Here is a 22,857-nt window from a genome sequence, read left to right on the forward strand (position 1 = left end):
ATACAGCTTTTATATTTCCATAAAGTGATCGTATTTTATACATTGTTCTGTAAATTGCTTTCTTTCCTTTATCTTTTCATTTCTGCACGTACAAGAGCCTCAAATAGTTTCCTGTGTCACTCAGGATGTAATCCAAAGTCTTTCCTTTGGCCAACATAATCTTTTTTTTTTTTTTAAAGATTTATTTATTTATTTGACAGAGAGAGACACAGTGAGAGAGGGAACACAAGCAGGTGAGTGGGAGAGGGAGAAGCAGGCTTCCCGCGGAGCAGGGAGCCTGATGCGGGGCTCGATCCCAGGACCCTGGGATCATGACCTGAGCCGAAGGCAGACGCTTAACGACTGAGCCACCCAGGCGCCCCTGGCCAATATAATCTTGACGAAAAACTTGACAAAGATATTACAAGAAAGGAAAATTATAAGCCCATCTTACTCATGAACACATGCAAAAATCTGAAAAATATTAGTAAACCAAATCCAGCAATATGGGAAAAGGATAGTAAATCACAGCCAAGTTGGGTTCATTCCAGGAGTTGCAATGTTAATTTAACATTCAGAAGTATATCCATATAATGAACACATTAACAGATAAGTATTATAATCATCTCATAGAGAAAACCATTTGATAAAATTGTACACATTTGTGATGAAAACAGAAATCGAAGGGAAATTTCTTAACCTGACAAAGGGAATCTACGAAATCTATGGTGTCAGAAGTCAGGTAGAGTGGTAAGGGGCAAGTAGGGGCTTTTGTGGTAGTAATGTTCTATTTCTTGATTTGGTGGTTGGAGTTACTTTGTGATAAAAGGGGTAAAAGTGGCCTTCTTCCTGATGATCTCAGAAGGGTGAAGGGTGTGACCAGAAGCTGCAGGAGCTGACAAAAACAGAAGATGGAGATGGGGGCCGAGGAGGAATGGAGGAAACAGGGTGTTGGGTGTTCATACATGTGGATGTTGACCCAACCCAGGATGGTGTCCTATGATGGAGACGAAGCTGGTGAGCCACGGGTCAAGGTTCTCAGTGAATGAGAGGGAGTAATTTGTGGATGAAGTGCAAAGAGAAGTATACACTGGGAGATGGAGACATGCATTAGGGGGCATGAAATTTACCACCTAGATGCCCTTCACAGAGTGCATGGTTCTAAAACGAGACAACAGTCCTTATCTATTTTCCTCAACCACTTTTACAGTTGGTCTTAATCCCCATACAGGTCCTGATTAATATTTTGTTCTACTATTGGGGAAACCTAGACTCAGAACAAGAATGCCTGAGCCGCAGCCCAAGCACCAGGGCTCTTTGAGGGCCTTCGGATGTGGTGTCAGAGCAGAGCTTGTGTCGGCCACAGGTCCAAATCATGGTCCCTCTGTTAATCATCAGTTAACAGTAAAACAGGGATAGTAACTCCTTTCAGGGTTGACATAAGCACTATATGAGATTTTGTGACATCGTAGGCGTTCAATACAAGTTTTCTTTCTTTCCCTGGGCCATGCCACCAGCATATGCATTGAGATGTCTCCAGGTGTATCAAGTCTAGAAAACCCAGGATCCTGAAAACAGGTACCTACCACTACACTATGAAGTGAGGCTGAAAAGCAGAGACCCTTTTCCCTGGTGAGGCCTGTTCTGATTAGGGACATTAATAAGAGGGGAACTGGCTTGTCATAATGCTCTTGTCTAGGCCAAACCAGTTGTTTGCCTTTCCACTCTCATGCTCACTGGCGTGCTGATCAGAGGCTACAGGACCTGTGATAACATCATCACCCAACGGCTTAGGAACGTGTGATTGACATTGTAGGCTTTAAAATGTGCTTCTACTCCTAATGCATAAATGTCCATGGATACAACCCATATAAATAAAAGTATTTGGGGTTCTAAATTATAATTTTTAGTACCGTAAAGGCGTCCTCAGCCAGAGTGTCAGATTAGCAAATAAAAATACAGCACACCTAGTTAAATCCGAATTTCAGATAAACAACGAACACTGCATGGGATACACGCATATCAAAATATTATTCGTTGCTTGTCTGAAATTCAAATTTAATTTGGTGTTCTGCATTCTACCTGCCAATCCCAGGCCTAAAGCCAAAAAGTTTGCCAACATCTTTCCCCAGTAGGCGATCGAGGTCCGAACTACAGTCCACTTCCAGAAGTCCCGGGTGGGGCACTTCCGGTCGCGGGGGGGGGTGGAGCCAGCGCGGCGCAGACCCCACCCATCGCCGGAAGCCTTCCAGGCCAGGCCCCGCCTCCGAGCCCGCCTCCCGGCGTTGTGGGCCGCCGGAGGCTGGTGCCGGTCGCAGAGCGGGTGGAACCGCCTTCCTGCCTCCAGGGGGCAGCGGCCTCCCTCGGGTCCCTGCGTGGACAGCTCGGCGCCCGCGCCGCTCTTCCTGTCGCTGGGAGTGGCGGGCCGACCAGCGGGCGGCCCGGGCCGGCGGTCGCCATTCCCGTGTCGCTGCGCCCGCGGGGGCCGCCCGAGCCCGCCACGATGCCACTGGGCCTGAAGCCCACCTGCAGCGTCTGCAAGACCACATCGTCCTCCATGTGGAAGAAGGGCCCGCAGGGCGAGATCCTCTGCCACCACTGCACGGGCCGGGGCGGCGCGGGCGGCGGGGGCGCCGGCTCCGGGGCGGCTGGCGGGACGGGGGGCAGCAGTGGCGGTGGCGGCTTCGGCGCGGCGACCTTCGCCAGCACCTCGGCCGCCCCTCCGCAGAGCAACGGGGGCGGGGGCGGCAAGCAGGTGAGCTCTTCCGGCGCTTCCCGCCCGCGGAGGCCGACCGGGCGTGGGGTGGGCGGAGGCCGGCGGGGCCGGGGAGGGGGCGCGCGCGTGGCCCTTCCCGGATCGCGGTGGCGGTGCTAGAGAGGGCCGCCCGCTCCCGCCCCACGATGAGATCTTCACTGACTTGGCCCATTCTAAGCACCTTTGGTATTGTGAGAAATTGAAAATGTAAAGAAGCAAGACAATTTAAAACCCTTCAGAAATCCCCCTCACTGTAGTAACGTTTGCGGTAGTAACCAGGCATCTCAATACACACACGTAAACGGGGTCATGCTACTGGACCTACTTTCCCTGTTAAAGGTTATTTTATTATTATGTCATGTTATTAAGTAAGATTATGTCATTGTTTTAAATGGCAGCATAAGTATTCCATTGTAGGGAAGTGCCACACCCAGCCCGCTCCCCGGGGTTGGAGAGTTGAGTTGTTAAGGGATGTTCTCCACTACAAACAGCAAACGAATAGTTCTTGCCTTGGCCGAGACTTACTCGTGCACGTCCCCCAGTGCCCTATTGTAAGTACCTCACACCTTTTCGGAGGCTCTGGAGATGCTTGTCTAGGGCCCTCCCTGTTTTAATTAGCCCAGTTCCTGTGATTACCCAGGGTAAAAAGAAAAGCCACATTCTTACTTAATTTTTTAAAAGTCAGCATAAAGTGCATACTCTGAGGTCCTTGTAAGATGGTTGTATCGGGACAGCAATCTTTCTACAATTTTATTTCTTTATCTTTTTTTGTTCTTTAATTGTTTATGTAACAGAGTAAGCAGGAAATTCACAGGAGGTCTGCTCGGCTCAGAAACACTAAATACAAATCTGCTCCAGCTGCTGAAAAGAAAGTTTCCACTAAAGGAAAAGGGAGAAGACATATTTTTAAATTAAAAAATGTAAGATGATTGTGGACAGTGTCTTTTACACTAATGGCGTCGTGTGTGTAGTGTGTCCTGTCACTGCCTTCATTTCTCATCTGAACTTTGCTCTTCCGAGCCTTTCTGCAGTATTCTGGGGAGTGGTCCGCACTTCTTAAAAGGAAGTGAGCTCTGTTGCAGGAGGCTTACTGTTTATAGTTAATAATATCCTTTTTCTCTTCTTTTAGCTTTTAATTTTTTCCACTGGGAAATATAAAATATGAGTCTAAAAGAAACATAAACCTTGAATGCATTTGATTGGGCCCTCCATGCAAGGAGGAGGTGGGATTATGGTTCTTGATATGGTCAGATATATTAGGGGGAAAAATTTTTTTTATTCTTTAAAGATCTAAGTAAATAATACTGGAACTCATTCATTTCCATATTTGTTATTACAGCCCCAGAAAAAGTATCTTACTGATTTATGGTGATCAATTTGATGAATGTGAATCAAAAATTTTGCTAAGCCTTTCTTCTGCTGCTGTAAGAAACTAGATGGTTGAAAGACTTATGCTGGGGGTAGTTGAAAGAACCTTTTGTTGCAGTAAATTCTCAGTATTTTTGTAAACACAAGGCGAAAATGGTCATCCACAATGGACAGTGCGTTGTAGACTACTTTTTTAAACCTCAGTATGGTGTTCTTTCCTTTTAGAACAGGAATGCTTCCCTTACCAGTGAAGGCATTTCTGAAATTGGGCGTATTCATTTGTGAAACACAGAGTGGCCCTGTAGTAAATTCTTGTGCCGCTTGCAGATTCTTAGTCAGAATAGTTGACTAATTGATTTAAGACTTTTATAATTTAGTTTTCTTAAAATGAGGCACCTCTTGACAAAGCACGTTAAGTAAATGTGCATGTGATTGTAGTTTTATCACTTACACGTTTTCCTCTTCTGTGTGGTAGAATATGCTCTGCAATTATTTCAGTATCTATTTCTCTAGCAACCCCTCTCTTCAAGGATGGTACCAAGACACACTTGGGGAGGCCTGGTTTTTGTGTTGTGGCATATAAGCGTGTTCTACGGCTTAAGAAGGGGTTGCAGTAATGGCTGGGTGGTGGCAAATGACTAAGCACTCCAAGGAAGTTTCTGTAACCTTAGTTCAGCCTTGCTAGAAAATTACTTCTGATGACAAGTATCCCAGCTAGTTCCATAGTTAAGTTGAGATGGAAAGTGTCTTCAAGGAGACACTTTTTCACATTGTGTTCACCTGCACATTTTTTTTATTACTTCCTTTTTTTTGTCCTGCCCAGGCCTTCAGAGCCAGGATATTGTTTATAACCAGAAAGTTAATCTGTAATAAAGCTTCGAGAGCGGTTGAGGTAGATCTCAGCAGCTTGTGCTTTAGTTCTCAGCAATTTTTAAGCTGATGGTAGCAGAAATAGCCACAGAAATATTCAGACTGTGCTTTGCCACGACATTCAGAAAATCATTTATCTTTTTATTGCACTTCTGGTCAACCAGCAACAGATTTAGTATTTCTTAAGTTACAGAACTCTTGTAGATGACTGGGAAAATGCCTGTCTATGCTACACACACATACACACTAGGAATGTGCTAATATTTTTACTTTTGTTTTTTTCTCCCCCTAGCCCATCAAAGCTCCTGAGTCCGTTTCCACTATAATCACTGCAGAATCAATCTTCTACAAGGTAAGCATCTGTAGGGTTACTGAGGGAAGGTTTGGGCCTGTCATAAGATACGCTGCCAAATGTTGGGTTAGTCCAAAGGCCTCTGCCCCTCTATATAATGTGTGATTGCTTTTTGTTCTTCTCTAAGCTAGTTTTCCCTGTAGGTAGCTGGTATAAAACATTTCATCCAGAGCTGAGGTAGGAGGGGTAGTTGCTTATTGAGACATGGTATTTTTAAGTATTTGAAGTATCTTAAAATGCTAAGGTATAGTGTGGCGTCCTGAAAGACTGAGCCACTCTAGTCACTCTGCCGGTCACTGTGGGAGGAGCACAGAGTGGGGACTTGGATGAGTAGAGGGAGTATAGACCTGATACCTAGTGGGTAGAGGAGGCACAGAGATTCTAAAATGCCTTTAAGCAGAAGTGAGAGGAATAAGGGCAGTGGTGGGGATTAACATCTCCTAGAAGTAGATGGTGAGAGAGTGTCCAAAATGTTTTGATAAAAGAGTGAGGAAGTCGGGGCGCCTGGGTGGCTCAGTCGTTAAGTGGCTGCCTTCGGCTCAGGTCATGATTCCAGGGTCCTGGGATCAAGCCCCGCATCGGGCTTTCTGCTCCACGGGAAGCCTGCTTCTCCCTCTCCCACTCCCCCTGCTTGTGTCCCCTCTCTCACTGTGTCTCTCTCTGTCAAATAAATAAATAAAATCTTAAAAAAAAAAAAAGAGTGAGGAAGTCAGTTTTCCAAGGGCCAAAGCCCATGGACACCTGCTTCTCCGGTGGGAGACATGACATACCGTTATTTTTGAACCAGAAGCCTTAGGAAAGCAGTTGCAACACAGAAACAGCCTCCAGAGCCTGGCGGGCCTGGCACAGGCAGCAGCCGTTACATGCTGTTGATGTCTTGGGGGCTGAACTATCTTTTGGGGGGCAATGGCACGAGTTAGTGCTTCATACCTGACCCAAGTGGACCAAACACTGAAAAACTCAAGTATGATACTCTGTGTGTACCTTTTTTGTTGTTGTTAGCCCAGAATCTGTGTAGTCTAAAACAGCCTCTACACAGGCAAACGCCGTTCCTGTGTTTCCGGCATTTCACGCATTGTTAATAATAAATAAAGTAGCTAAATTTAGTATGCGCTTGCTGTGCATCAGGCCCTGAGGTGAGCACGTCACAGGCTTTACTTCACTCAGTCCACTCCATGAAGTGCTACTGTTATCCCCGTTTTATGGATGAGGACAGTGAAGCACAGAGAACTGCATGATCTCGTCAAAGATCCTGTAGCCAACAGGTCACGGAGCGAGGCAGTGTGATGGCGGAGCTCAGCTGCTGGCCCCACCGGCAAATGACTGTGTGACTGGGCCGAGACCAAGCTCTCTGGTGTTTCCTCATCTAGAAAATAGGGATTGTAAATAGCAGCCACCTCAGTGGTTCCAGCGAGCTCATGTCTGTTAAGCACTCAGCAGAGTAAGCGCTCAATGAATAGTAGAAATTGGCATCATCGTGTTTTCAGATGTGTGTATCACTCTCACAGCCGAACTCGCAGTTTACAGATTATGTCCGGAAGCAGCTGGCTGGGAGGCACCTGGTTGGCTCAGTCAGTAGGGCATGCACCTCTTGTCATTGGCGTTGTGAGTTCAAGCCCATGTTGGGCGTAGAGATTGCTTAAATAAATAAACTTTAAAAAAAAAAAAAAGGAAGAAGCAACTGGTTTGGCTAAGGATTTAGTGTACTAATGATTTCCAGGCATGTCTCAACCAAAAGGCGAAAGGCCTTTGAACAGGTGTGGGACCTGTTATTACAAGTATCATATTTCTTTTTTTTTTTTTAAGATTTTATTTATTGGGGCACCTGGGTGGCTCAGCCGTTAAGCGTCTGCCTTTGGCTCAGGTCATGATCCCTGGGTCCTGGGATCGAGCCCCGCATCGGGCTCCCTGCTCAGCGGGGGGCCTGCTTCTCCCTCTCCCACTCCCCCTGCTTATGTTCCCTCTCTCACCGTGTCTCTTTCTGTCAAATAGATAAAATCTTTATTTTTTTTATTTTTTAAAGATTTTATTTATTTGTTTGACAGAGAGAGAGAGAGAGCGATAGAGGGAACACAAGCAGGGGGAGTGGGAGAGGGAGAAGCAGGCTTCCCGCTGAGCTGGGAGCCGGATGCGGGGCTCGATCCCAGGACCCTGGGATCATGATCTGAGCCGAAGGCAGACGGTTAACGACTGAGCCATCCAGGCGCCCCAGATAAAATCTTTAAAAAAGAAAGATTTTATTTCTTTATTTGAGAGAGAGAGAGAGTGTGTACGTGCACATGCACACAGCGGGGAGCCCGATGCAGGGCTCTATCCCAAGACCCCAAGATCACTGCCTGAGCCGAAGTCAGATGCTTAACTGCTGAACAGACTGAGCCACCCAGTCACCCCACAAATACCATATTTCTTATTGCTGTCTGCCACCCCTGTTTGTTAGACAATAAGGACAAAGTGCAACAAAATATTCAGGTACGCTGCCGATAGCCAGGATTGCAGAGGCTGCCGCTGCACGCAGCACCGGGGCGGGAGGACTTAAGAGGTCATTGCCATCTGCTGAACTAGAGCCCAGATCAGGCATGCGAGAGGGAGCTGAGTGGGAGCCACTGGGTCTGACGGCCAGGAATGTAGGCACCCAAGACCCCAAAGGGTTGGATGGCCTCCCTGTGGCAGAAGAGCCCCATGAACAGCTCTGCTTACTCCTAATCCAGTGTTCTTCAGTATATTGAGTTGACCTTTCTTTTCTGCCAGCAGCCCTGAATCCTCCCTGCAAATGAAGGAACTCCTTAGATTAAGTGCCTTAGTCATGGTTAGCGCTTTCTGTACATACATGCACAACACAACACGTGCTAATAATCACATAACCACGTGCCGGGTACTGCTCGCCGTTGGAAGCTTTTTTTTTAAGATTTACACATTTAGCGTTGGTGGTATAGTGGTGAGCATAGCTGCCTTCCAAGATTTATACATTTATTTTAGAGAGCGAGAAGAGAGCACGTGAGCAAGCAGGGGGAGGGGCAGAGGGAGAGAGAGAATCTCAAGTGGACTCCCCACTGAGTGCAGAGCCCGACGTGGGGCTCGATCTCACAACCATGATCACGATCATGATCTGAGCGGAAAGAAAGAGTCCAGCGCTCAACCAGCTGAGCCACCCAGGTGCCCCTGGAATCTTTCAGTAAGACATTGTCTTTGCCTTGCAGTTCTATTTTCACACTATTATATATTTTGAGTTAATATTCATTTAGCATATATTTGAGTGTCTATGATAAGCAAGGCCCTGTTCTTTGTACAAAAGAATGAATTAATCATTTATAATTTGGGAATAATGATTCTACGTGTAGACAAAGCAAAATGTAAGTGCAAAGTATTTATATGACAAATAACTTAGAACGTTGAGTAGTGGCTCTGAGGACCAGCTGATGATGGATATGAACTAGCCAGTGGCAGATTGTGGCCCGCATTGACTCTGCCCGTCCGTAGTGATCCAGATGCTACCGTAGCCCTTAGACACACGGATGAAGGGTCCACCAGGAAAAGCTCCTGTCATAGCCCACTCACTGGAAGTATTTCTTCAGAATTATTTTTATGGTTGAGGGCACACCTCAGCGCTTTACCTGCTGCCAAGGCCCTGTTTTGAGGGAAGCAGTGATAAATTGCACTTGGTTCCTGCAGGTCAAGGACACCTTCACCAGGTAAGAACCACACCCACCTAAGGGAGTGCTGAGTACCATAAAGATTTGGATCAGACATTATGGATGCTCAAGGGAGAAATTATTTCCTTTTGAAGACCTAGGGAAGGAGACACGCAACAGATGGCAGAGGCAGGGTCATAGGGAGGGCTCGACACAGACATGACAGATGAGTTAGTTGGCTGCGAAGTGGAGCAGGGATAAGACCCGAAGCCGTGAATGCTGGAAACACAGGTAATTGTCTTGTGGGAGGATAGCAGAGTGAATGGCATGGGACCCATCCCGAAGACTGGTTATGATCAGAAGAGTTCCTCTCATTTCTTTGGGTTGGAATGTGTGGTGTCCATTTTCTTTACGGATGACCGAGGAGGGAGGAGTGTAGAGCGTATTCTCATCAGGTAAGCACTGCTTTTCAATACAGGACAGATGGACCCGGGAGCTGGTGAAGGAGCCCCGGCTGCATTCTCTGCCTTAAGTAGCCTTCAGCAAAGTCACTTCCCCTTTCTACAGCTCATTGACTGTAGGGATAACATTGTTCTGATACGAAATCAAAGTGTCTTTATAAACAAACGTTTTCTCCAGATGCACATTTTCGGGGGTGTGTATAATTTTTATTCAAGAGTGAACAACTTTAGAATTGGCATCAGGGGCACCTGGGTGGCTCAGTCCGTTGAGCATTCCACTCTTCATCTTAGCTCAGGTCCTGATCTTGGGGTCGTGAGATTAAGCCCCACTCAAGATTCTCTGTCTCCCAAAAAAACAAAACAAAAAGGGGCGCCTGGGTGGTGCAGTTGGTTAGGCATCCAACTTGATTTCAGCTCAAGTCCTGTTCTCAGGGTCATGAGATTGAGCCCCACATCGGCTCTGTGCTCAGCATGGAGTCTGCTTAAGACTCTCTCCCCCTCTCCTGCCCCTCCCAGTCCACACGAGAGCACACACGCTATCTTTCTCTCTCTAAAATAAATAAATCTCACGGTGTGCCTGGGTGGCTCAGCCGTTAAGTGTCTGCCTTCGGCTCAGGTCATGATCCCAGGGTCCTGGGATCGAGCCCCGCATCAGGCTCCCTACTCATCAGGGAGGCCTGCTTCTCCCTCTCCCACTCCCCCTGCTTGTGTTCCCTCTCTCGCTATGTCTCTCTCTCTGTCAAATAAATAAAATCTTTAAAAATAAATAAAAACAAAATAAATAAATCTTTAAAAAAGATTCTCTCTCTCCCTCTCTCTTTGTCCCTCCACCCCCACTCGAGCTCTCTCTCTCTCAAAAAAAAAAAAAGAATTGGCATCAACCATATAAACACTGATGCATTGGACCATCTTAAAGGTGTTTTACTGACCACTTTGCAAACTGTTTATTTCTTGTTAGGGAGGTTTCATTTCATAGCTGGGGTGCTTTTTTCTGTTTTTATTTCAAATATGGGATTGTCTTCTATTTCCCCCAGGGAGTATATTACCAAATTGGAGATGTTGTTTCTGTGATTGATGAACAAGATGGAAAGCCCTACTATGCTCAGATCAGGGGCTTCATCCAGGACCAATATTGTGAGAAAAGCGCTGCCCTGACGTGGCTCATTCCCACCCTCTCGAGCCCCAGGGACCAGTTTGATCCTGCATCCTACATAATCGGTGAGTTTGACAAGTGGTACAGGTTCTTGAACTCAGGTAATTCTCCGTTATTACATAAAAGAAGGTGTTAGTCTGCTCGGACTGCCATAACAAAATACCACGGGCTGAGTGGCATAAACACAAAACCTATTTTCTCATAGTTCGGGAGGCGGGAAGTTGAAGATCAAGGTGCTGTCAGGGTCACTTTCTGATGAGAGCACTCTTCCTGGCTTGTAGGCGGCCACCTTCTCGCTGAGTCCTCACGTGGCCTTTCCTCTGTGTGTGCACATTCCTAGCTTCTCTTCCTCTCCCTAGAAGAACTTCGGTCCTATCAAATTAGGGCTCCAGCCTATGACCTCATTTAACCGGAATTACCTCCCTAAAGGCCCCATCTCTAAATACCATCACATTGGGGCTTAGGGCCTCAACATACAGAGTGGGGGGAATATAATTCAGTCCGTAACAAAGAGACATAAGCATCATTAAATATTAAAAAGTAAAGAGCTTTATAGAAAATATGAAAGACATTTTATACAGTTGGGGTTTGAGTGCTTTCAGTTATTTTGAGTTAGGGCAGTATATACCTACTAAAAAGTGATGTGGATAAGATTTTTCTGAGGGACCCAGGGTTAAACTCTATTAAAAGAATTTATTGATCAGGCATTAGGCTTATTTAGGCATATTTACTTATAAAAATCTAGTTAAAAATAATTTCAAAAGGAACTGTCCCCGTTATTCCTAGAATCTTACAAATTTTCATTATGTGTCCCTCTACATGTCACACACCTCATCCTAGACCTTTTATAACATATCGTCATGTACAGTTGAAATGGCAGCCACTGTGCTCTTACTCATTTCAAGGCTACAGAAGTGGTATAAATGTTTCTTGATGTAGACTCACAGGAAGAAGTTGCTGAGTCATACAATTTTAAAAGTGTTCAGAGTTTGGAAGTCATCCCATATTTTCAACCTTTCTGCAATGAGCATGCATTACTTTGCATACAAAAGTTTTGTTTTGTTTTGTTTTTCCAGAGGGAACTCGGGCAAATAACGTACTGCTGCTCTTCTCACCTATGTGTGAAGTTTGATACATGATCAGTTTTAGTCTTCTGCTTGTAGGTACATAGAAGAGTGGATTTTTATCTACGTGACCTATAGGACAGGATTCTCAGCAGTGGCGGTGATGTGAAGAATCACTTCTGAGGCTCCTCTCCCACCCCCTCCTCCTAATCCTCGGACACTGGAGCAGGGAGCACAGCATAGGGGCTCAGAGCACACGCTCTGGAGCCAGACGATCTGGGTTCATAGCCCAGCACCTAAGACTAGCTGTGTGGCTCTGGACAAGTTCCTTCATTTCTCTTGTCTCGTTTTCCTCACACAAAAACCAGGAATAATAATAGTGGCTTCCTCAGAGCACAGTTTCGAGGATTCAAAGTATCGGTGTATATACAGTACTTAGAGCAGTGTGGGCATATAGTAAGCACTGTATAGTACTAATATTATTTTTAGAATCCTTTCTATATTGAATCACTGTTTGGGGGAGTTAAACAGCTAAAGGAGAAGAAAATGACGGAGAGGGACTTCAGAATAATACAGGTATCTAGGACTAATGGCAGGGCACCACCAGAGTGGTTTCTCCTAGCGTCTAGGAATTTTAATCTTTTATGAAAATGATATATATGTTAAAAAATGTGTTTGATCTTTCCGTCAACTGCCTTTTAGGACCAGAGGAGGATCTTCCAAGGAAAATGGAATACTTGGAATTTGTGTGTCACGCACCTTCTGAATATTTCAAGTCACGTTCGTCGCCGTTTCCCACAGTTCCAACCAGACCAGAGAAGGGCTACATATGGACTCATGTTGGACCTACTCCTGCAATCACTATTAAGGAAACAGTTGCCAACCATTTGTAGTTTAGAAAGTGAAACTTATCCAGTCATCTTGTATTCATACTCCTCTAAGACATGCCGCGTGTTTCTTTCATGAAATTCTTAGATGGGAAGGTGACTAGAAATTTTTCCCTAACTACCCAGTAATCATTAGCTTGTTTATTACTAGTCACTTGGAAATTTAAAAGGGATAGCAAGGAATTAAATATATTTTGAAATTGAATATATTCTATATATGTATCTTCCCAGGCAAAGGCTGCAATTCCCAAGGAGACCAGTAGGAACAGGTAGTATCTATTTTTTTCTCCATGATGTATTTCTAGAAACTCATTACAATCAATGGATTGTATTTTTCTGCTAGAACAAAATATTAATTAAGGTTTGGATTTCTGACCACGGACTTAATCAAATAAAATGTAGCTATGACCAACTGTGTCTATCACAAAGTCACACAAGCTTTATTTCTTCATCTAGAAAATGCTAGATAGACTGTTTAACCTTAAGGAAAGTGATTGGTGGAAGATTCTGTTAGCCTGAGCTTTTTCAAACTTCATTCTGTAGCAAACAGATTCAGAATTATTTTGTTGATCGTCATTGTTTTCATCTCCCTTCTCAGTCAAGGTGAGGCTCCCAATCAAACCATAAAATTTTACAGTGCAGACAGCTTCATGAAGAGCACACAGGAATCATGTCATGTTCAGGCATCCCCCTTGGTAGTTTCTTGACTACCATTAAAAGAACCACTGGGCAGTCATAAAAATGACTTATAGGTCATATGCGTTAATATCTAAAAAACAGTTCTACTTAATCTGCTGTAGACTCATACTAACAGGCCTAAAATAAAGTCTTAGAATTATCAGAATTCAGGTGTAGGTTCTACTCAAGTGCAGGTCAGCTAAGGGAGGGAACAACAATGTGGAAATGGGAAGACGTGGGATTGCACACACGCACCTCTTCTATCCTGACTTAACCAGCATTTTTCAACCCCAGGAAAATTTGTCAAATCTAATTTAATTATAATGATTTTGAGTTGTAGCAGTTTTAACATTTTTCTGCACAGCTATGGTTTGTATGTTAGAAGGAAGCAACTGTAGATAGCTCTGTGTTCATAGTTCTCTCCACAGATGTTACTGTAGAACTGATTGTAAATACCTTTGTAAATAGCTAAGTGCCAGTATTCAAACTTTTGGATTAAAATGTGTTTTTTACATTGTATTTACTTTGGGTTTATTTCATTTAAACAATTAAATGTGGGGCTTTCTACCTAAAAATGGTATAAACAGAAAACAGTGTTCTCATAATTTGGAGCAATAGATTGATCAATATATAATTGATTTTAGGAAAATTTCAAAGAGTGGTCAATTGCTAAAAGAAATAACGTATGATACTTATTTAAAATGAGGATACATTGGGGTGCCTGGGTGGCTCAGTCGTTAAGTGGCTGCCTTCGGCTCAGGTCATGATCCCGGGGTCCTGGGATCGAACCCCACATTGGGATCCCTGCTCAGCGGGAAGCCTGCTTCTCCCTCTCCCACTCCCCCTGCTTGTGTTCCTGCTCTCGCTGTGTCTCTCTCTGTCAAATAAATAAAATCATTTTAAAAAAAAGAAAGAGAAAACAGTATATATACTTACCATGTGTTTATAAATTGGTCCATGTATAATATTTTTTTAAATAAAGATTAAATTTTCACTTTCTTCCTCAACAAATACCAATGGCTCCCACCGCCTACCGGGTAAATTCATTCCTTTTCTCCTGTTATTGAGGGCCTACCCTGATATGGCCCCAGTCTATATTCCCAGCCTTGTCTCTTCCTTCTGCCCACCACTGAAATGTTTCCCCCCGACACCCTCCTCATTTTCCTGGCCAAGTCCTTGTTCATATTGTTCCCTTGAACTCCACCCCAAAGGCCTTTCTTAAGGCCCTTGAATTCTCTTTCTCCATGAGACCCTTCCAGATTTCCATGGATCCTTGAAATCAATCAATAGCCTCTTCTATTGTTGCATTTAAGTTGCTTCTTCTATCACCCCTACTCCCACCCCTGTGCTTCCTGGAGGACAGACATTTTTTGGTTTTGTTTTTAAGATTTTATTTGTCAGCACAAGCAGGGGGAGAAGCAGGCTCCCTGTTGAGCAAGGAGCCCAGTGCAGGACTCGATCCCAGGACTCTAGGATCATGACCTGAGCCGAAAGCAGATGTTTAACCCTGGCATCCCAGAGATGGTGTGTTTTATTTACTCATTTTTATAATTCCCACAGCACCTAACTTGGGTCCTCACTTATGGGAGGTGCTTAGTGCAGAGTCCAAGTTAGATGCTGTTCACTAAAATAAATGCCTGTTGATATTTTAGTTAATATTTAGTTAACTAGTAGTTAATACTAGTTCATACTAACTTTGGCTTAAATTTCAAATTCTCTTGCAGTCAAGTAGAATTTCAGATTGTTATTAGATTAATATTTTTAAGATTATTTTGACAGGAAGTTTTTAGGATGAGCTTTAAATAGTTCCTGTACACAAATAAATCTTGACATGAGTATCTGGAAAATTTATTCCTAACCATTCAGGTTCTTGGCCGATGCAGGTTTAAGTTTGTCTTTCCTCTCCTTCACCTCAAGTCCATCTTCCATTCCAGCCCGCCTGCCCTGCTGGCCCCAGTGCCAGACACAGAAGCAAGAGCCTTGCACAGACTGTTCGACAGGCTCCCACAGCTGTGTAAGGTAAAATCTCTAACATGGATCCTTTACTCTAGCTCATCCTTAGTGGTTCTGCTTTTCTGATCAAATCCTGACACAGTTACTGAGACTCTGAAGGATAAAGCCAGGAACCACTGTTTTTCATCATAAGCTATTTAGAATTACTTGGCTTTTTTTTTTACTATTCGTACTACTTTGATAAATGTTTTAAATTTAAAGGTAATGAGGAAGGGGCGCCTGGGTGGCTCCGTGGGTTAAGCGTCTGCCTTCGGCTCAGGTCGTGATCCCAGGGTCCTGGGATTGAGCCCGCATCAGGCTCCCTGCTCGGCGGGGAGCCTGCTTCTCCCTTTCCCTCTGCCTGCTGCTCTGCCTACTTGTGCTCTCTCTCTATCTCTGTGTCAAATAAATAAATAAAATCTTTAAATAAATAAAGGTAATGAGGTCACCAAGGGAAAGCTGGACAAACTAAATTACAAGATTTTTGTTTTTTTATTTAATATAATGTTTTATTTTTTAAGATTTATTTATTTGAGAGAGTGAGCATGAGCAGGGGGAAGGGCAGAGGGAGAGGGTGAGGGAAAGAATCTCAAGCAGACTCTCTGCTGAACACGGAGCCTGACTCGGGGGTGATCCCAAGACCCTAAGATCACGACCTGAGCTGAAACCAAGAGTTGGACACTCAACCCACTGAGCCACTCAGGCACCCCTATTTTTTAAAAATTTTTTTAAAGTAAGCTCTCTGCCCAATGTGGGGCTTGAACTCATGACTCTCAGATCAAGAGTCATATGCTCCAGGCGCCCCATTGCATAATGGGTTTTTTCTTTTTTTTTTCTTAAGGAATTCGGTTATCCTCCTTGTCTTTCCTTTTTCTTTCTTTCTTTTTAATCAATAGGCATCTTTAATGTTTGTTTTTTGTTTTGTTTTTTTTAAGTAAGCTCTATGCCCAACGTGGGGCTTAAACTCAAAACCCTGAGATCAAGAGTCGCGTGCCGTATAGACTGAGCCAGCCAGGCGCTCCATAAAATTTTAAATTTCTATCTGTCAGAAAAATGTGTATACAAAATAAAAACCAAACCAAAACAAAGGAGGAGAAATAGCTCACTCGTGTGGCTGTTGGCAGGAGGTTTCAGTTTTCCACAATGCTGGCCTCTCCAGAGCTTTGGTCACAACATAGCTTCCACCAGAGTGAACGATCCATGATAGAGAAAGAGGGGGAGAACACCCATACCCAAGACAGAAGCCACCATCCTTTTATAACCTAATCTGGAAGGGACAGGCCATCACTTCTGCCATATGCTGTTGGTCACACAGACCAACCCTGGTACAGTGTGGGAGGGGACCACATAAAGGTGTGAATTCCAGGGGCAGGGACCATTAGGGGCCAGGGCCCTAGGGACCGCTAGGAATCCATGTTAAGGAGATATGAAATGTAGACAAAAATGTGTGTAAGAAGAGGTTGTTTCTGGTATTGTTTAAAATAGTGAAAAGTAAGAAACAACCTGAAGATCCAAGTTCTGATATGTTTGTAATGGAATTTTATGCAATGAAAAATGCTTATAAAAATGCTCACTGTAGGGCGCCTGGGTGGCTCAGTTGGTTAAGCGACTGCCTTCGGCTCAGGTCATGATCCTGGAGTCCCTGGATCGAGTCCCGTGTCGGGCTCCCTGCTCGGCAGGGAGTCTGCTTCTCCCTCTCACCCTACCCCCTCTCATGTGCTCTCTCTCTCTCAAATAAATAAATAAAATCTTTAAAAAAAAAAAACAAAAAACAAAACCCGCTCACTGTAGGGGTGCCGAGTGGCTCAGTCGGCTGGGCGTCTGCTTTAAGCTCAGGTCATGATCCCCAGGGTCCTGGAATCAAGCCCTGAGTTGGGCTCCCTGCTCAGCCAGGAGTCTGCTTCTCCCTCTCCCTCTCCCTCTACTGCTCCCCCCTGCTCGTGCTCTCGCTCTCTCTCTCAAATGAATAAATTTAAAAAAAACTTTTAAAAAATGCTCAGTGTAAAAAATATAGAACTACATGAACAATGGTTCTGATTCTGTAAAACACCTACATGCATATAAACATATAAAGAAGGGTGGAAATAAAATGTCAACAATTGACATATTTAGAATTAACAGTGAACTTTGTATTCTTATCTATACTTTCATTTTTTTGTATTTTGTAGTTTGTATTACTTACATCTACTACTTATATAATCAGGAAAATACGCTATTTTAGAATGGATAATAAGGCCAAAAGATGGTGTTACGAGCTGAATGTTTGTGTGCCCCCAATATGTATATGTTGAAGCCCTAACCCCCACTGTGATTGCATTAGAAGGTTTGGGCTTTGGGAATTAAGAGTTGGATGAGATCATGAGGGTGGAGCCCCCATGATGGGATTAGTGTCTTTATAAGAAGAAGAAGAAGAAGAAGGGGCGCCTGGGTGGCTCAGTCGGTTGGGTGTCTGCCTTCAGCTCTGGTCAGGATCTTAGGGCCCTGGGATTGAGCCCCGCATTGGGCTCCCTGCTCAGTGGGGAGTCTGCTTCTCCTTCTCCCTCTCCCTTGTGCTCTCTCTTTCTCTCAAATAAATAAATAAAATATTTTTAAAAAAAAGAGGAAGAAAGACAAGAGCCTTTCTTTCTTTCTCTCTCTCTCTCTTTCCACCTTGATTCTGCCAGCACCTTGATCTAGGACTTCCTAGGCTCCAGAACCGTAAGAAATGTTTAAGCCACCCAGTGTATAGTATTTTGTTATTCTATCCTGAAATAAGACACATGAAAACAACCCAAGTGTCCATTAGCAGATGAATGGATACTCAAAATGTGGTATATTCATTCATACAGTGGAATATTATTCAGCCATAAAAGGGCATGAAATTCTGATACTCGCTATGACAAGCATGAACCTTGAAAACATTATGGTAAGTGAAATAAGCCAAACACAGAAGGACAAACACTGTATACTACCACTTGAGTGATAGACCTGGAATAGGCAAATTCATAGGGACAGAAGGGGGCTGGGGGAAAGGGGAATGTTATAGGTAGAGAGTTTCTGTTTGGGATGATGAAAAAGCTCTAGAAATGGATAGTGATGGTTGCACACCATTGTGAATATACTTAATATTATTTGTACATTTTTAAATGGCTAAAGTTAAATTTTACATAATATCTATTTTACCACAATAAAAAATAGGTATGTAGGAGATAAAGTCAGTAGAATTTAATAACTAGTCAGAAGTAAAGAAGGAGGGAGAAAGATGAATTAAGGAAGGCCTGAGTGTTATTTTGTGATAGATAACAAGGAACAGCAGTAGCTTTCCAGGTAGAAGTAACTGACGAGTTGTATCTTGTTTTGTAATAGGAGGGCTGTGAGGCATTTCCTGGATTTCAGTGTCCATTAGGTACCTGGAAATCCGGATGTGAGAGTTCAGAGAGGCAGCACAGTAACAGCACTCTCAACCCAGCTACTTCTGCTGGGGAGGCAGCCATGTTGTTCTCGGTCCCTGGCCTCCAGGCCCCATCAATCCTATGAGGTCATGTCTCACTCAGGCCCACCACAGCCAAGACTCCCTTTCTCAGTTCTGATCCTCCAGCACAAATATCCCAGGTATAGAAATAGTGCTTCCCTGTCCTTGTGTCCTGGATTATAAATCTAGGAAAGGCCTCAGGAATCCAGAAGTTAACAGCAAACCCCTGTGACTGCTGCATGCTTCAGGTGGCAGGGCATTTGGTAAAAAGAGGGCAGGCCACGGAAAGACAGCCGGAGGAATGGCTGCAGCAAGGCAGCCTCTTTCTTAGCAAGCTAGAGAACCCTGCAGCAGGGCCGTGGCACAGGGGTTAGCCATGGAACCATCCCAGTATTTCGATGCCCTGAGCATCAGAATAACACAATGGATGAGCACCCAAAGAGCTCACGTCCAGTTTTATAAGCTGAAACTTGCCAGATAAATATGACTTAATTTTGCTAACAAATCTAGCTTTTTCAACAAGTGCAAATTCTCATAGGTGTTAGTAGCTCATGATCCATAGAAGGAAAACAGTTTTTCAGAGATTCGTGGATTTAGAGACCATCTAATCTAACTCCCTTACTTTACAGAGATGGAAACCAAGGCCTGAAGAAGTTAAGTAAATGTCATGGAAATGTCACTGCAATGTCACTGCAGAATTTCCATAGGTAGGATCCAAAAGAGATTGGGAAAGTGCTATTGTTAGAGATACTATTAGCAAAAACACAAAGGGAAGTTCCTGGGATCAGGGACTGCAAGCTGTGAGCAGAACGGAGGAGGGAGAGGGAGGAAAGCAGGGAAAGAGTGTGTCTGTTTTGCAGAACAAGCAGCTCCCACTGAGGAGACAGTCCACCAGAGACCTCTTGCCTGAGCCAGCTTGAGCCATATGGGAGCTGAGGACCTGTGCAGAAGCCCCCCTGAGTTGCCCTACAGTTACCTTTAGCTCATTATACTACTAAGATCTCCTTGTTCACATACAATGTATGCACTAGCATGTTGACATGGTAAGTGCCTAAGTAGCCAAGTATGTGTAAGTTCCTTAATGCCTGAAGCTCCCTGTCCCTGGTTCCCTAGCACACTGAATAAAAGCCTCCTGAACTAACCCCACGGGAGACAGTGCTTTGGGAGCTACCTTCTCTTCTTACTTGTGACAAATAATAAAAACTCTGAACACTTTCTAGGGTTGTGCACCCCGAGCAGTGATCCCCCTGAGTTCAGTTACAGTACTAGGTTCCAAAGAATCTAGAACAACTTAAACATTTAAATTTTGTTTCTGAAATATCTCTGCATATGGCTGAACTTACATGGTTTCTCTCCCTTTCTTCCTTCCTCCCTCTCCCCCATCCCCACCGCTGCCATCTGTCTCTGTTAAAGAAGTGGGAACCGCTAACCAATATTTCTTTCTTTTTTTTTTTTTTTTTTAAGATTTTATCTTTCTTTGAGACAGAGAGAGAGAGAGAGAGCACAAGCAGAGGGAGCGGCAGGCAGAGGGAGAAGCAGGCTCCTCACTGAGCAGGGAGCCCGATGCAGGACTTGATCCCAGGACCCTGGGATTATGACCCGAGCCGAAGGCAGACACTCAACTGACTGAGCCACCCAGGCGTCCCCACTAACCAATATTTCTTATTCAACATGACAGACTGGCAGGAGCTAATTACTGAGCCACAAGCAGAAAACTTGCAATCATAACATGAACTTCTTGTAACATCATCATTATTTTGAATTGCTCTAACTTCCATTTTCCACCTGCTTAGCAGAAGCCGGGTAGAAGGGAGAGGTTTACAACAAAAGCACCTTCAATACTTAAAGCACCTTAAATACTTCTCCCTGTAGCTAGGAAGATGTGAGTAAAAAGACAATAACTTTAAAATAAAGGGTGTAAAGGGTGTAGGTGCTGTTGGGGAAATGTAATTTAAAAAGAAAACAGGTCATTTGCAATGAGATGTGGATGGAACTAGAGGGTATTATGCTAAGCAAAATAAGTCAGAGAAAGACAAATATATGATTTCATTCATATGTGGAATTTAAGAAACAAAGCAGATGAACACAGGGGAAGGGAAGGAGAAATAAAATAAGATGAAATCAGAGAGGTAAATAAACCATAAGAGACTCTTAACTATAGGTAGAAAACTGAGGGTTGCTGGAGGGGAGGGGAGTAGGGGACGGGGTAACTGGGTGATGGGCACATGATGTAATAGGCATTGGGTGTTATATGCAACTGTTATATTCAACTGATGAACTAAATTCTACCCCTGAAACTAATAACATACTATATATTAATTAATTGATTTTAAATTTTAAAAAAGTGGAAAAGAAAAAAAAAACAGGGGTGCCTGGCTGGCTCAGTCAGAGGAGTGTGCAACTCTTGATCTCAGGGTCATGAGTTTGAGCCCCACGTTGGGTGTAGAGATTACTTAAATAAATAAATAAAATAAAAAAAGAAAAGACAAAATCTTCTCTCAACCCAGAGTTGAGAAAACACTTATTGATTGAGCATTAAACCAGAATGGGATGTTCATCACACACAATTAGCTAAGAAACTGCAAGGATAGAAAGAAATCTCACCCTTTTATATAGTCAAACAGATACAACCCATCACATACATGTTCTCAAGATTAAGCAGTAACTTCCTCAACTCAGAGAACTTGAGAGCACCAGTAGTCATGTGCAGTTCATCCTGACTTGACCTGGTAATTAGGGTGACCGTCTGTGTGAGCTAACTGACTTGATCCAGGGTGGGTGGAAGCAAACTCATGTATTTGTGACAGGATGTACTTACTTTTACAACTTGGAGCATTAAAGTTAGGTGCCTAGACTCCCACAGAAGCTGGGGGAGAGTGCTATTCTCTCCTGAGGCTTACATTTCAGAGATGCCTCCCAGGTTCTTGAGAAAGACATTCCTGGGTCATAAAGCTGACACAAGGCTCATCGAGTTTCTAAAAAGAAACACTGCAAAGAGACTGAGAAAATACTTACATGTATAAGTTTTCTAAGGTAAATATTCTGACAGGGAAGGGAGAGAAATCTCTTCCCTTATTTTCAACAAGGGGAATTAAGCCTCTTATTTTAAATTCATATTTTCCTGACAGTGCCCACTCTAATTCGGAACAGGGAGAACGGGGACAGTGTTTTTACTCAGGCCTCCATGTCAGGCTGCTTTTAGTACATTTTGGTATCTTTGCGAGAGTTTCAAGATGGCAGCCACTTGGTGAGAGACCAGAGGCTGGATTCCATTCTCATTTCACCCAAGAACATTTGGACAGGGTGTAACCTGCATGACCATCCTTGGTGGTTCTCATTGCGGCTTTGTTAACAGGTCCAAGCGGTTCTGAACCTTAAAAAGGCCAAAAATGTAATTCTGTGCCAGAGGGAAATTCATTTTCTATTAATTCTCCTCCATGAGCATTTGTCAGTGCTTTGTACCTAGCAGGTTCACAATGTCTGTTTTATATTTCAATCATTAATCATACGGATTTGAACATGTTCTTAGATTCCTTTGCCCTCCCCCACCTTTACGCCAGTGAATCACAAATACTTTAGAATCATACCTGCAGCTATAAAAACAACAAAACAAAAAAGACTGCTAGGAACATCCCACAAGTAACCAATTAAATCAGAGTCGCTTGAGAGTGAGAGTGTGGCCTCACTAACTTCCAAAAACTCTAATAAAATTTAAAAATAAAAAAACAAAAAACATTTAAAGTTCCAGAGGTGATTCTAATGTGCCGCTTAGAAATAACCACTTGCTTAGGCTAGTTCTTTCTTGGTATATAAAATACAGTTGATAAAAGCTCCAATTTCTACAAAGTGAAAAAAAAAAATCTGATAGCATCCTGTTTGGGGGCATTTCAAGAAGATTAATCAAAGGCCTATTTCTAGCAATGATTCCAGATAAAGTCAATTAGTATATCAGGACCCACAAAACGCAGGCCGACCCGTATCACAAACCTAAAGCTAAGTCAGCCGCACTATGAGTAACACCTGGGAGGGAAGGCCATCCGCCCTACGCCACATCCGCCCTACGCCACACCCACCACGCGCATCCTCCAACGCAGCGGGAGCTGCTCGACTTGCCCCAGAAAACAGGCCGGCTAGCCTATAAGGCAACGCCAACGCCGACCTCCTAGCCAATCATGCCCCGCTTCCGGGTTGCTGCTTCCGCCCGGGTATAAAACGCCG

The 22,857-nt window shown here is 43.9% G+C and overlaps 1 protein-coding gene across 1 annotated transcript; it reads left to right on the forward strand.

Moving 5' to 3' along the window:
* Positions 1 to 2,264: 2,264 nt before the first annotated feature.
* On the forward strand, positions 2,265 to 13,715 carry GATAD1 (GATA zinc finger domain containing 1). The gene is made up of 5 exons (XM_036113332.2): positions 2,265 to 2,734; positions 3,529 to 3,654; positions 5,265 to 5,324; positions 10,449 to 10,632; positions 12,334 to 13,715. Exons 1-5 carry the CDS (start codon positions 2,483 to 2,485, stop codon positions 12,522 to 12,524), a joined length of 813 nt encoding a protein of 270 aa, XP_035969225.1. The 5' UTR covers positions 2,265 to 2,482; the 3' UTR covers positions 12,525 to 13,715.
* The last annotated feature ends 9,142 nt before the right edge of the window (positions 13,716 to 22,857 follow it).

This window comes from Halichoerus grypus, chromosome 12 (assembly GCF_964656455.1).
Source record: "Halichoerus grypus chromosome 12, mHalGry1.hap1.1, whole genome shotgun sequence".
Lineage (NCBI taxonomy): Eukaryota > Metazoa > Chordata > Mammalia > Carnivora > Phocidae > Halichoerus > Halichoerus grypus.